This window comes from Scylla paramamosain, chromosome 6 (assembly GCF_035594125.1).
Source record: "Scylla paramamosain isolate STU-SP2022 chromosome 6, ASM3559412v1, whole genome shotgun sequence".
NCBI classification, from domain to species: Eukaryota; Metazoa; Arthropoda; class Malacostraca; order Decapoda; family Portunidae; genus Scylla; species Scylla paramamosain.
The window spans coordinates 33,626,997-33,642,626 of NC_087156.1; the positions used below are offsets into that span (position 1 = coordinate 33,626,997).

Below are 15,630 nucleotides of genomic sequence, written 5' to 3' on the forward strand. Positions count from 1 at the left end.
GGGAAGTCTTGCCTGACAAACTTGTTAAGTTTTTACAGTAAAGTGTACGAGGCAGTAGATAATGGTGATAGTTATGATATCTTATATCTGGACTTTAGTAAAGCATTTGACAAAGTACCCCATCAAAGGCTCCTGAGAAAGGTTAGGGCACACAGGATAGATGGGAAGGTGTTAGGCTGGATAGGGTCATGGCTTGGTAACAGGCGACAGAGAGTGGTAATAAACGGCTCGAAATCCGAGTGGGGTCATGTAATTAGTGGGGTGCCACAGGGATCAGTATTAGGGCCATTGTTATTTCTAATGTATATCAATGACTTGGATAGTGGAATTAGTAGTGATGTTAGTAAATTTGTGGATTACACAAAGATAGGTAGATTAATTAGGTCAGAATCGGATGCCATCGCCTTGCAGGCAGACTTAGAATGAATGAATGGATGGATAGATGGCAAATGCAATTTAATATCAATAAATGCAAAGTGCTTAGCATAGGTAGAGGAAACCCACACAATAGGTACACATTAGACAACCAAACTCTGGTAGGTACAGGGTACGATAAAGATTTAGGAGTTATAGTTAGCTCTGAACTCCGTCTAGGGAAACAATGCATAGAAGCCAGAAACAAGGCAAATAGGGTACTAGGATTCATTTTTAGGAGTGTTAAAAGTAGAAGGCCAGAAGTAATATTAAAGTTATACTTGGCGCTGGTCAGACCTCATCTAGACTACGCGGTGCAGTTCTGGTCCCCACATTACAGGAAAGATATAGGTCTATTAGAATCAGTACAGAGGAGAATGACTAAAAGGATACAGGGGATGAGGAGTATTCCTTACGAGGTGAGGTTGAAGCTGTTAAATTTACATTCTTTAGAGAGACGTAGCTTATGAGGGGACCTGATAGAAGTCTTTAAGTGGTATAAGGGTTATAACAAAGGAGATGTAAGCAAAATTCTTAGGATCAGCAACCAGGGTAGAACAAGAAATAACGGGTTCAAGCTTGAAAAATTTAGGTTTAGGAAGGAGATAGGAAAAAATTGGTTCTCAAATAATAATAATAATAATAATAATAAACGGTTTATTATTTAGGCAGTTGACAAACTGAAAATGTACATAGGGGATGGGGAAAAACTTAACATTAATCCTAACGGTAAGACTAATCTAGGAGGGAAATACTATCGATTGATGGCTCGCACCATGGTGGGAATCGCACTGAGTCTGTACCGGTCCGTGCGCGGCGCCTTCAGGGGCGTTATTTTGTTGTGGTGTCTGGTGGCACGGACAGGGCGAGGCGCGTTGGGCGGCAGCATGTCTCTGAGACGCGGATGATGCAGTAGTCCCTTTCCAAACTTCTCCAGAGCCTCTCGGTGCCTGGTGGATATTCTGGACAGACTCAGGGTGGTCAGGGCTTCTTCATAGGTGGTGTATGCAGGGCCAAGGATGATGAGTGGAACGGACTCAGTAATCATGTAGTTAGTGCTAGGACACTAAGAGAGCTTTAAGAGAAGATTAGACAAGTTTATGGATGGGGATAGCAGATGGAAATAGGTAGGTGTGTTTCATACAGGGACTGCCACATGTAAGCCTGGTTGCTTCTTGCAGCTTCCCTTATTTCTTATGTTCTTATGTTCTTATGTAATCATTAGCATATATGATCTTTCCTTACCTCAAATCATCTGATACCTTTGATATGATAATTTCTTTGACTATTGACATTTTTTTTTCTCACACAGGCTTGGCGCCTTCAGGATGCCATTTGGCTGGTGTGCTCGACCACTCTTCAAAAACTCTGGAAATTTGGATACAGAATCAGATTTTTCACCAATTTATCGTTCTGATGAAAAAAAATTGGGTGAATCAGAATTCATAAGACTGTTATCCGACTTTCGGAAGCCTGAAAAAATGAACAAACTAACAACAATACCAGGAAATGTCAGTGTTCAGATAGTCCCCATGGAGGTTACATTACCAAGTGAGTTCTATTGTAATACATGAAAATAAGGAACTAAAGGTCATATTTTTCTAAGCCTTTTTCATTTTTCTAGAATATATATATATATATATATATATATATATATATATATATATATATATATATATATATATATATATATATATATATATATATATATATATATATATATATCCATAAAACTGCCTTGCTTATTATATGGTAATGGTAGAGGAAGGGAAAACAGTATTTATGTTTGTATGGAGGAGGTGTGGTGCTCCTGTGCCTAGGCTCCTGGGGTGTATTACATTAGGTCATGAGACCCTCTCCACCAGGGACTAACAGGGGTAAGAGTGTGAATGTATGATGCCTTGTCTGGGCCACCCATTATGGGACTGATGGGCTGTTATATAGATAGATAGATGGGTGTTTTAAGTAGTCAGGATTGTAAGCCAGTTTACTGTGCAAGAAAGCTGCTGCAGGAATGAAGCTTTTCATATTTCTACTAATCTTGTGTATCTAGTAAACTGATGAACATGACATTTCATGCATCATTGCAGGTTACAAATAAAAAGAATGTTTGAAGTAGGCATCATCACTGTGTTGTAATGTTAGTGGCAGATATTTGATGGTAATGTCATTTTTAACTTGACTAATGACAGTGTTCTTTCCGTGAAATTTACCTTCAAAGTCAGAGTACATATTTGTTAGCATGCATTATTATTCACAGATAATTATAATATTTTCATAACATTATCTCTTAAGGTCATCATGTCATTGAAACTCAAGAATTGTATATGTATTACATAAATTATATTGTTGTCAGGCACAAAGATTATGTGAATTTTTATTAAATTTATGCAGGATACAAAACACTATTATATAATGTCACTGTATTTGATTTGCTTTTATACCTATTTCTACAAAATTTGCTTTCATTTGTTTTCCCTATCTTTACAGATTCCCTCACACCAGCTCTGGAGCCAGTTAAACCCTTTCCCAACCCTCCCACCCATGAACCTACTGTTGAAGTTCAAGAGTTTCCTTGTAAACAGATAGATGACATTCATCCCTTTGTGAGTTACTGTAACCACCTTTATGTTTATCCTCACAATCTCAATTATGAGAATCAGAAGAGCTTCAGCAGAGCTAGGAACTTGGTTTGCTGTGTTGAACTTCGAGACTCAGACAGTGAAGGTGCAACCTCTCTTTGCGCAATATATGGTCGACCAGGTTCTGGAGCTCTGACTACACAGATGTCAACTGTTGTTCTACATCACAACACAGTTCCTGACTGGGGAGATGAAGTGAAGATTCTTTTACCTCACAATTTGTCATCATCACATCACCTGCTATTTACATTTTCACATGTTGCCATAGAGGCAGCTAAAGCAGGCAAGAAGGATGTCCCAGTGGAAACAGTTGTTGGTTACTCATGGCTGCCCCTTACCCACAAAGGACGGCTAGTCACAGAAGATCAGACTCTTCCTGTGGCAGCTCACTTGCCAGCCAAATACCTATCAATTGAGCCTCTTGGACTTGGAAAAGGGGTAAGTTATAGATTTCTCTCCTGAGTTCAAGTTTTCTGTTTTCATTGTGATATGTGAATTAACTTTTTATGCAGTTGTTTAATATTTTCTTTCTTCCAGTTTGCAGGACCAGAGGTACGATGGGTTGATAATCAAAAAAATGTCTTTCATGTGTCCATGAGGTTGGTCTCAACGGTGCTGAATTCAGACCAACACCTGCACAATTTTTTCCAGTCCAGTTCCTCACTTCTACCTCTAACTGGTTCCTCTAGTGGGGGCTGTGGAGCCTCTAGTCCAAGGTCTGCTCAGCCCATTGATATTGACACACTCAAAAACTTGAAGGTATATTTTATATAAGTGTTATTTATTTACATTTTTCACATATATATTCAGTAGTTAAATCTGTAGTTGGTATGCATGGTGTGGCTGGGAGAAATTAAAATTGAGAAATAATTACAGTGTTATGCATTGAACAAAGGTTAGTGGCTGAAAATACTTTCTGTCTGGATGATCTTCATAAGTGTCATTATAATGGTGATGGATTATGTGGATGTATTCAGGACTATAATAGTAGGATTGTTAAATGAGTGGTGAGTGTAAGGTGGAGGGATGTCAGATCATTAATTAATGGAGGATAAGTTGAGTGTAGGTATAAGATAGGTGGGAGTAAGTGTGTTCTGGTGAGGAAGTGTCAAAACTGAGAGAAGAAAGTGATGGAATATCAGGGTACAGTGATATGCAGTGAAAGAACAAGGTCACAGTGACATGGAAGAAAATTAAAGATTTATGTTCTTCCATGTGTACATTCTTACTAACAAAAAACATTTCCTTTACAGGCACTTCATGCTCTGGAAGTTGGAACAATAATAGCCTTCTTTCCAACACTCCTCAATCAGCTTTTTGGTGTTCTTCTAAATGTTGGCCCAGATGTTGCTACTAATGTCACCCGGGTGATGGTTCATATCATTGATCAAGTATATGAAGCTGGACGTGATGACATTTTGAGCTCTTACATTAAGGTATGTAGATTCCATAATATCACAAAAAAAGTTAAGTCATAGAAATAACTGAAAACATTATTGTGTTCTTAAATATTTTGTAACCAACTAAGTAGCATTGATAATTTCAGAACAGGATTTGTAGAATGCTTGCTACACTTCCTCATAACAAGGAAGAGTGTAGGGCAGTTGTCAGAAGAAGTTAGGGTTTTTTCTAGTCATGCAAATGCATTTATAAGGGTAGAGGGAGAGCTAGGAGAGAGAGTTTTGGTATAGAAATAGGAGTGAGACCAGTTGTGATGTTTCAGTGGTTGTTTGATACCTTTATGGATGGCTGGTGAAGTTGAAAGCTGAAGTAGAAAATGTTGGTGCAAGGTTGAAATGGAGTGAAGTGGGATGGGCTGTAGTAGCATGTCTCTGCAGATGATAGTCTCACTAAGAGAGGGAAAAGGAATTTCAGAGAGTGAGTTGGATAATTTTCATAGGGTATGTATGATGGAAACTGGAGGTGAAATCTGGGAGAAGTAAGATGATGGTGTTTAAGAAGAGAGGAGTGGAGTGGAGGTGTGTGATTTTAGGATACCTTGTAGGATGAGTATGCCAGCTCATATGCTAAGCTGCCTTTTTAGGTTCATTGCCAGCTCCTATGCTAAGTTGCCTTCCTATAGGTTCATGTCTCTCATGCCTTATCCTCCTTTCACCTCTCCCTTCTCAGTTTCGTAAGTTATTTTTGTGTTTGTTGATATTATTATTATTATTATTATTATTATTATTATTATTATTATTATTATTATTATTATTATTATTATTATTTTATATATTTATTTATTTATTTATTTATTTATTTATTTATTTATTTATCTTTTTAGGTATGTGTGTGTGTGTGTGTGTGTGTGTGTGTGTGTGTGTGTGTGTGTTTGTGTGTGTGTATTTACTTAGTTGTATTTACCTAGTTGTGAAATACAGAACAAGAGCCACACTAGGCTCTTGTCCCATCTCCATATTGACTTTTATCTAGATTTTCTTTAAATTTATGAATTGTCTTTGCACACACAGTCTCATCCTTAAGTTCATTCCACACTGTTATACTTCTGTGTGGGAAGCTATGTTTCTTGATGTCTCTTCTGCAAACATTCCTTTTCAATTTCCTTCCATATCCTCTTGTGTCTCTTGCATCTGGGATCAAGAGGTCTTCTCTGTCCAACTTTTCCACTCCTTCCAATATTCTATATATTGCTATCAAATCACCTCTTTCCCTCCTTTTTTCTAGTGTAATCAGGCCCAATCTCTTCAACCTTTCATCATAACTATACTCACTTAAGCTTGCAGGGATTTTAGTTGCAGCTCTGGATTCTTTCTAACTCTCTTGTATCCTTTTTCAAACTTGGCAACCACACTAATGCTGCGTACTCCAATCTCGGACGTATCATCGTTGTTATCAGTTTTTTATCATATCTTCATCAATATTGGAGAATGCTATCTTGTTGTTTCTCAGCAGATTATATGTTTCTCCTATAATTTTGTTTATGTGCTTCCCAAATGATAAAATTATCAGTAATAATTACTCCTAGGTCTTTTTCTTTTGATGTTATAGAGATTTCCTCATTCCCTAAGTAATAGTTGCCAACTGGTCTTCTCACACTTTTTCCAAACCTCATCACACTACATTTTTTAGCATTAAACTCCATGATCTCCCTCAATGACCATTCATTAATCTTAATTAAATCCTGATTTAAAGCATTGTAGTCCTCTTTATTTGTTACTTTCCTCACAATCTTAGTGTCATCAGTGAAAAGGTTCATGTAACTTTCTACATCTTCTGTCATATTATTTTCCTAAACTGTGAACATAATAGAAGCAAGTACTGAACCTTGCGGGACTCCACTTATTACCATTCTCCAATTCGACCTGCTGCCTTTAATTACTGTTCTCATTTCTCTGTCTGTCAAAAAGTCAATCATCCACTTTAACAGTGATCCACTGAGTCCTCAAATTTTTTCCAATTTCCATACTAGTCTTCTGTGTGGAACTTTATCAAATGCTTTTCTCAGAACTAAGTATATGCAGTTGGCCCATTCATCTCTCTCTCTTGCACTATATCTGTTATTCTTGAGTAGAAACTTATCAAATTCGTAACACAAGATCTTCCTTTTCTGAAGCCACACTGTTTCTCTTTTATCACCTTGTTGTCTTCTAGGTATTTCACCCATCTGAAATTTTCCTTTGTAAACACAGAGTGGAAGTATCTGTTAAGCACTTCAGCTACCTCTTCTGGGTCATCCACTGTCTCTTCTCCAGCTTTTACTGTGCTTATTTCATCTTTACTCTTAAATTTTCCATTGATGATTTTATAAAATAATTTTGGTTGGTCTTTACATTTCTCCACAACATTCTTTTCTAAATTTTTCTGCTCATCTCTGTGAGTTTGACATATTCGTTCCTTTTCCTTATATAATTGTTCCATAGGTACAGTCTCTTGTTTTTCTTTCACTTGTTCCATGCTTTTTCTCTCTCCAATCTAGCTGTTGCACATCTCCTGTTGTACCAGTCCTTTTCAAAAAAGTTCTCTGCTGATCTTTTGGGCACCCATTTCTCTACTCCCTTATAAATGTCCAGGAAAGCTGTCCACTTTTTCTCTATGTCCTCCTTGTGAATAACTATGTTCCAGTTCACTTCACTGAAATATTTTCTAAGTTGTCCAAAGTTAGTCTTGCTGTAGTTTAGCCATTCTCTTCTGTGGTCCTCTTTCCTTATACTGAGGTTATTATCCATAACTGTGAACTGAATCAGCACATGATCACTTTTTCCTATTGGATTTATGTATTTAAGGTATTCTACTATTTCTTGTTCCTTGGTGAAAATTAAGTCTAGCTTTAAAGGTGCTTCATTTCCCCTAAATCCTGTGTCATCTGTAACCCATTGTGTCAGGAAATTTTCAATAGCCAGGTCTAGTAGCTTGTTCCCCCATGATGACTCACTGCCTTCCGTGGTCCAATTCTCCCAAGATATCTCTTTACAGTTAAATTTCCCCATCAGGAATATATTGTCATTTTCCTCAAGCAGCTCTGCCAGACATGTCCTTGTGTCCTCAAGCATTTTCTTATATTCATCCTCTCTCCAAGAATTGGAATAGGAGGGAACATAAGTCACCACAACGTTATAGCATCTTCCAATATTCTGTCTTAAGTTTATTTTCAATATTTCTGCCTCCTCCACCCCATATGTGACAGATTCTACTAATAAATCCTTCCTAACTAGAAGCATCACACCTCCTCCCCGTTTATTCTTTCTATTTCTCATCTGGAGGTTGTATTTTCCTTCACCAATATTTAATATATCCCCTTCACTTGCCAATTTAGTTTCAATGATTTCCATGATGTCCGGTTTTTCCTCTTTTAAGTAGTCTTCTAGTTCCAACACTGCCAACATTAGTCCATTTATGTTCATGTATGCTACTTTTAGTCTTCCCCTTCTGCATTTACTTCCCTCCTGTACCACTTTCTCAACATCATGTCCATGACCCTCCAAAAGAACTGTTTTTTCTCCACCTCTGATAGTTTTCTGTTTTTTTTTCATTTGCTTCTTTTCTTGGTTCATTTATAGTATCTCTCTCTCTTCTCTGGTTCTATCTTTTTTATCCACACTTGTTTGTATTCTTCCACCTTGGCCAGTTTCCAGGATTTACTCAGTATTTCTTCAGCTGTTACTAGTGACCTAAACCTTATTTTCATAGGACGCTGTCCACCCTCAACATATCTACCAATCTTTTAATTTCTCTTAATCTCTCCAGTCAGCTCGTTTTCTTCTTGTAATGTTCCCACTAATTTTTCCACACATATCTTTTCCTTCTTTTCTCTTTCAGTCCACTGAGGTGTACACTCTTCCTTCAGGCCGAATACCACAACAGTTTTTTTCTTATTCACAGTGTCTCTCACCAAGTTTTCTTTCTGTTTTATAACTTGAACAACTTATTCTGTTAGCTTTGTGTCACTTGCCTTGGTTTGTTCCTCCACAATTTTCCTAAAATCAATCTTTTCTTCCTCTTGTTCTTTCTTCCAGTTTTTCTGTTTTACATTTAACTCTTCCACTTTGCCTTCATATTCCATTACTTTCTTTTCATATAACGTTAATTTTTTACGTAGATCGTCGTATGCACCTTTCCACACCCCCTTCTTGGTGATCAAAGTTTCAACTATCTTCTCCATCTTGTCAAATCTGTCCTTCATTTCCTTCATTTCGGTTCCCAGTGTGATAATTCTTCTCATCGTTGCTTCCCCGACCCTTTGGTCCTCTTCCCCAAATCCTGAGAAGTCTCTCTGTCTCACCTTTGGGACGGTCCCTGTTGGTGTAAATAACAGTGGGACAGAAGTAACCCCTCTTCACCGCTTATTATAACAATCTAACTACTTTCTACAAAACACTTTTGGAAACGGGACAGCAACTCTCACCTCTGTATTTCCACTAGGGCAGCTCTCAGCGACGTAGATGGCTGGATTTTTAGGAGCGCCTGTTTGCGTTGACTTCTCTGTCCACCATGTCAGTGTGTGTGTGTGTGTGTGTGTGTGTTCTTACCTAATTGTATGTTTACAAAATTGAGTCAAGCATGTAATGTCCTGTCTAGCTTTGTGGAATACTGCCTGATGCAACTTGTATGAACTATACCTTATTTCACTGGATAATATTTTTTCATTAAGCTTTAGTTATATTTTCTTCATTTATTTAGAATAGTGCTAATTACTGTATAAGATTGATAATAAAATGTACTTGAATATATCATTCAAGATTCTCAAATTACTATATCTTGGTATGTTTATTTTTTTCAGTATGTTATGAGCATTTCTTGCCATGGGCGTAAAACTGTTCATGAGGAGCTTTGTCACTCTCTTTCGGAGCTTCTCCAGCCCTCCAGTATGGATCAGACCCTGATCAACAAAATTCTTCGTCATGGGCAGTTCTTCTTTGCCTTTATTACTCGCTCCATGGCTCTTCACTTGTTGACAACTGCTAGAATAAAGGTTAGTTGAGTCAAGTGCCTCTATGCTACATGAAATTATAGTTCATATGAACAATATATATCTATAGCTTCATGAGCTAATATCTCTCTCCCTTTTCTGCCCAAATGAATTTTCATTTTACTCACCAACAAGAGCAAACAGTTGTTTACATTATGTAATTGTTGAAAACCTAAAATGTAATGACTGCTACTTCTGGATTGTCACATGTGAATTTCCTGAAAATACCAAAATGTGTGAAAAATTCTCTTGTATTCTAATGCACTTCAACTTCCATGTGATAAGGATAAAAGGAAAGCAAAAGTAAGAGTTATGACTACTTTTCTCCTCCTTGCTCTTGTCAGCAGAAAATACATAATGTAGTACACATTTCAATTTTATTTTTTGTTTTCTCACAAAAAAATATCTGTAATAGAAATATATGTGACATTAATTTGGCCTCTAGAAGCAAACTGGCATCTATAACAAATGGTAAGGCTTAACCACAAGCCTATGCACTACTCCTTAACCCAGACACCCTGGAAGGAGGATATTGTGTTTCACCACCACCACCACCATCATCATTTCTGTTTTCTTCAGACCCTGTACTCTCACTCAATTTAGCTACCACACACTATTTAAGAACACCATCAAAAGTGGAGCAAACCTGGCAACATTGAGGAAGGTGGTTCCTCTTGATACCCTCACTTTTGATAATTGCTTGCAATAATTGGGGATCTGGTACTTCCTGTACTCTAAAATACCATGTGAATGTCACTTAAGAGTTTAAGATTGATACAGAAAATGCATTTGAGAGAGAAAACAAACAGACAACCACTGAGACACACTGGAAGGGATAAGTTGGTGAGTAATATACTAAGTAAATTCCCAGTACGTTATGAGGAAATACTTAAGATGATGGAAGAACTTGATGTAAATAAAACAACTGGTCCAGATGGAGTATCAAACTGGATATTGAAGGAATGCAGAGAACAACTGGCTGATAAAACTCACAGTCTAGTGCTGACATCACTATCACAAGGAAGAGTACCAAAAGACTGTAAGAGAGCAAATATTACGCCAATATTCAAAGGATGAAATAAAGAAAACTCACTAAATTATAGACCAGTATCCATGACTAGTGTTGCAGGAAAACTATGTGAAAGAACAATAAAGGAAAGATGGATGGAACATTTGGAAAGATAAAGTTTTGGTAAATTGTCAATTTGAATTTAGTAGAGGAAGATCATGCTCCATGAACTTATTGTCCTTTTATTCAAGGGTAATCAATATTGTGCAGGAGAGAGAGATGGATGGGTGGATGGTGTCTGAAGAAAGCATTTGACAAAGTACCACACTGAAGATTGCTATGGAAGATAAAAAATTATGGAAAATTTGGAGAAAGACTGCTGGAGTGGATGGAGGATTATCTGGATGATAGAGAGATGAGAACAGTAATACAAGACCAAAATTCATCTTGGCTGAAAGTAACTAGTGGTGTCCCACAGGGGTCAGTGTTGGGACTGATAATGTTTGTAATATATGTGAATGACATAAATGAAGAAATAGACAGTTATATGAACTTACTTACAGATAATGCTAAGCTGATGAGAAGGGTAGAAAATGTAAATGTATGGTACTGTAAGATGATTTAAATAAGATATATAGATGAAGTAAATCTTGGCAAATGGAATTCAGTTTAAATGAATGTAAAATAATGGAGTTTGGTAAGAGTAAGAAAAGAATATATCATTATGTGATGGATGGTGTGAAGTTAAAGAAGTCAGAAGAGGAAGTGGATTTGGGAGTAACAGTTACTGAAAATTTGACTCCAGACAGACACATTGATAAAATTACTGGAGAGATGATGAATTTGTTAAAAAGAGTAAAAATGGCATTCTCATATTTGGATTAAAAAAAGTTGTTGATTTCCATGATAAGACCAAGATTGGAATATGTGGCAGTGGTGTGGTCTCCTCATAGAAAGAGGAATATTGTAAAATTAGAAAGAGTGCAAAGAGCAGTCACTAAGATGGTTCTGGAGTTGAGCATGTCAACTTATGAAGAGAGATAAAAATATTGGAAATTCTTGCCCTTGAAAATAGGAGAGAGAGAGAGAGAGAGGAGATTTAATAAATATCTATAGAATGATAAATGGTATGGAAAATGTGGATGAAAATGTTTTATAAATTTAGACACACAGGGTACAAGGGGACACAGTAAGAAGCTGAAGGAAGTTAACCGTAGAATAGACTTCAAGAAGTATAGTTTTCCTCATAGAAGTGTGAACAAATGGAATGAACTCAGTGAAGACGTTGTCAATGCCGTAACTGGCCATGCTTTTAAGACCAAACTGGGTAGATATAGAGACAGGATACTATGAGATTACTCCATTCCTGTAAACCACAACTAGGTAAATACAACTAGGAAAAAAATACATACCATCTAAACTCAAACTGTTAAACTTCTGTATCACAAAACTATGTTTTTTGCAGTTTTTTTTTAATAACCGTTTCTGTATCACAAAACTATGTTTTTTGCAGTTTTTTTTTAATAACCGTGTGCAGCATTGCTTCATAGAATACTTCAAATGAAAATACTTGAGATTGCATTGCTCAGTGGCCACAAAAAAAGTGCATGATTTTGTGACAAGAAGGGCATGGCTCAGAAAGAAATCTCCACACCCACTTTGCTGTATCTCTTAAATTCAAATTTTTTGCTGATAACTCCTGATGGAAACAATCTTTCTTAAATCATGCAATCTTTCACTAAATTTTGCCAACCATTTTGTATTGAATGGCATCAGTTTAATCCCTAAAGTATAATTTAATTTTTGTATAAAATCAAAACAGGAAAAATAGAATGGCTTAGCATTAGTAATGTAGATATGTTAAAGGGTTTCAAATGCTTATTGCAGATGGTTCGAAATGAGAGATTTAGTGATGAGTATCAGAGTGAAGTACAGTCACTTGTGGAGGTGGTTAGTACTCACATTGTCCAGCGGTTCAAAGAGAATCCAGTGGAAGCACGAGCAGCCAACACTGCTCTTGCACATTTTCTCAAGGTAAGATGTACTAATTTGCTGATATTATGGTTATCACTGTACATTATAAAAATGACATCTGTTCATGCAGATATGGAACAAGTATGGTGACATCACACATTCATGTCTCACTCTCCCCATCAATCTTGAGATGTTTGTTTAATTCTCAGTCATCCAATGGTGATGGCAGTCACAATGAATGTGTAAATCACCTGAACTAGACACCCAGCTTCTCCATAAATCCTACACTCATCCCCCAGGAGCCTTCAGCAAACCCTGTCATGTATCTTCTTGTGATATAGAAAAACATCAAATATATATTTTTATTAAAAAAAAAAAAATTATTCCTTATATATATATATATATATATATATATATATATATATATATATATATATATATATATATATATATATATATATATATGCTTCTTGACTTCTGTTTCCCAACAAAAATCTGATCTGAACATCCCCTTGCTGTCTTAAATGCCTCTCTGTTCTACATTTGCATTTCTTTATCTTCATCAGTATTATTAAAAATCATCAAGCACTGGCTTATCCAGCTATAATTGTAGGGATCATCTCTCTTCTCTTTTTCTTTATATAAATCGTAAGAATTTATATCCTGAAATTTTGTGCCAAACCTCCCTTGCTTCCATACTAGATTATATATTCCAAGCAGGCATTCCATAACTGCGTCTCTCCATGTTTAAGCATCTCCTATTAGATTCTGAATTTGTGGAACCTTTCTTACCTTTAGCCTCCATGATATATTCTGTATTTTACTATTTTGTTTTGCTTAGCAGACTGTGTTCCTCAGTATTAATTTTTACTCCCAAACCTGACAATGCTGCCCATCCTTCCATTTCTACATTCACCAAAACTTCCAAAGTTGCTCTTCAAGTCCTTGCCTCTCTACTCTATCCAACAACCAAACTGACTTTCCTCCTCATTATTGTAGCATTACTCTCCTTCCATTACCTTTTGAACTTGTCTCAAAAAAAATGCTTATGTTTCCCAAGTATTTCATTATAGCCTCCCACAAAAAAAAAAAAAAAAAATCCAGTTTGTATATTTCCAGTCCCATCATTTCACACATTGTCTTCTGTATATGTTGCCACTTTGAGTCCATCAGTTAGTATTTTGTTTTGTCTGTTATCTGCTTTTCACATGTTTTGTCCATTTCCAGTTTTGTTTATTGCTACTTTGATATTTTTTACTTAATTTAATTTAAACTTAATTTAATTTAATGCATATTTATTATTTTTATAACTAAGTTTATATAACATTGAATAATTCATTGTACTTTGATTTCATTAACTTCATCTTCATTAATTCATTACAGCATTGGTGTAAGTACATTTTACTTCTATAGAACTAATATAGGAGTCATATTAGCTGGAAACTTCATAGAAAAAGCAGATGCTTACTGAATACTTTACATAATTCCTTGGTGTTCTCATATTTGATTTCCATTATTTTTATTTAGCTTTGATTCTTGACAGTTCATTGACTTCCTGTAGAATCATGCTTGCATCATTGAAGATAACCATTTTGCTTATTAATTTAAACCCAAAGTTTTGTTCCACTTTCTTCAGATATATGATGCCTTTTTCTGTTAAGGTCAATGAGGATATCTGGTCTCTCGTTTCTGAAATATAAAGTTATGCTCTCTTCAAAATCTTTCATGGTATTTTTTTAATACCTATATATTTGTTTGGCTTCCAATTCTAGGTTTCTGAAAATATTAAAACATCCTGTAAGTGTTCAAGATATTGTATATTCTTTAGTAATTCTTTTCAACCTATTTAGCTTTGATATTTGGATAATCTTATTGCCATTGGACTGCTTCGTGAAAGCTCACATCATTTACAGTTTATTTGTAGCATTTTTACTTGTGTCATTAATTAAAAGCTGCTTCTTGTGTTAAATCTAAACTTTATTAGTTCACTAAGTTAAAGAGAAAGATATATTAAATTTCATTGTTTCTCTCTCTCTCTCTCTCTCTCTCTCTCTCTCTCTCTCTCTCTCTCTCTCTCTCTCTCTCTCTCTCTCTCTCTCTCTCTCTCTCTCTCTCTCTCTCTCCTCTCTCTCTCTCTCTCTCTCTCTCTGTCTGTCTGTCTGTCTGTCTGTCTGTCTGTCTGTCTGTCCGTCTCTCTCTCTCTCTCACTCTCTCTCTCTCTCCTCTCTCTCTCTCTCTCTCTCTCTGTCTCTCTCTCTCTCTCTCTCTCTCTCTCTCTCTCTCTCTCTCTCTCTCTCTCTCTCTCTCTCTCTCTCTCTCTCTCTCTCTCTCTCTCTCTCTCTCTCTCTGTCTGTCTGTCTGTCTGTCTGTCTGTCTCTCTCTCTCTCTCTCTCTCTCTCTCTCTCTCTCTCTCTCTCTCTCTCTCTCTCTCTCTCTCTCTCTCTCTCTCTCTCTCTCTCTCTCTCTCTCTCTCTCTCTCTCTCTCTCTCTCTCTCTCTCTCTCTCTCTCTCTCTCTCTCTCTCTCTCTCTCTCTCTCTCTCCATCATTCAATGGCTGTCAGCTTCTAAAATTTCTCTTGTTTACATGATTTTTCATCTAGAGCTCTGGTTAATGTATTTGTGGAGACAACATAAAGTCTTGAAGGTTAGAAGTGAAAACACCCTTTATTAGGATTTTTCTTACTCCTGAAGGGAATTCATAAATTTTGTATTTCATAATGGGTGATCAGTAAGAAAAGCATGAATAAAATCTATGTATATACAGTATGTTTATCAGGGATTTTCCATGCATCTTTTTTTATCTTACACAAATCCATTATTTCCTTCCACAGCGATGTCTCAGCATGATGGACCGAGGGTATGTGTTTGGGCTCATTAAATTGTATCTAGAGCATTTTAGTCCTGGCGATCCTATTATCCTCCACGTGTACAAGTTCACTCTGTTACGTGTAGTGTGCTCACATGAACACTTTGTGCCACTCAACCTTCCCATCTTCAATACTCCTCTCAGCCCAGATGCCAAAAAGGCTAAATTACGTCATGGTAAGTAATATGGGGAAAATCATTTTAATTAAAGTAGGTAATATATTTCAGTTATTTCACTTCAGCAATTTTTTTAGATGAAGGATGACAGAGATTGGATTTAAAGCAGAAGAAAGTCACTC

At 36.4% G+C, this 15,630-nt stretch overlaps 1 protein-coding gene across 4 annotated transcripts in view; it reads left to right on the forward strand.

Moving 5' to 3' along the window:
- LOC135101629 (dedicator of cytokinesis protein 9-like) overlaps window positions 1-15,630 on the forward strand; it is a 63,595-nt gene that overhangs the window by 15,126 nt on the left and 32,839 nt on the right. For all 4 annotated transcript variants that reach the window (XM_064005881.1, XM_064005884.1, XM_064005885.1 and 1 more), the window contains 7 exons: window positions 1,727-1,965; window positions 2,905-3,494; window positions 3,594-3,815; window positions 4,310-4,492; window positions 9,295-9,486; window positions 12,380-12,526; window positions 15,298-15,508. In XM_064005881.1, the coding sequence (XP_063861951.1) occupies window positions 1,727-1,965; window positions 2,905-3,494; window positions 3,594-3,815; window positions 4,310-4,492; window positions 9,295-9,486; window positions 12,380-12,526; window positions 15,298-15,508 (1,784 nt within the window). The remainder of the gene's footprint in view (window positions 1-1,726; window positions 1,966-2,904; window positions 3,495-3,593; window positions 3,816-4,309; window positions 4,493-9,294; window positions 9,487-12,379; window positions 12,527-15,297; window positions 15,509-15,630) is intronic.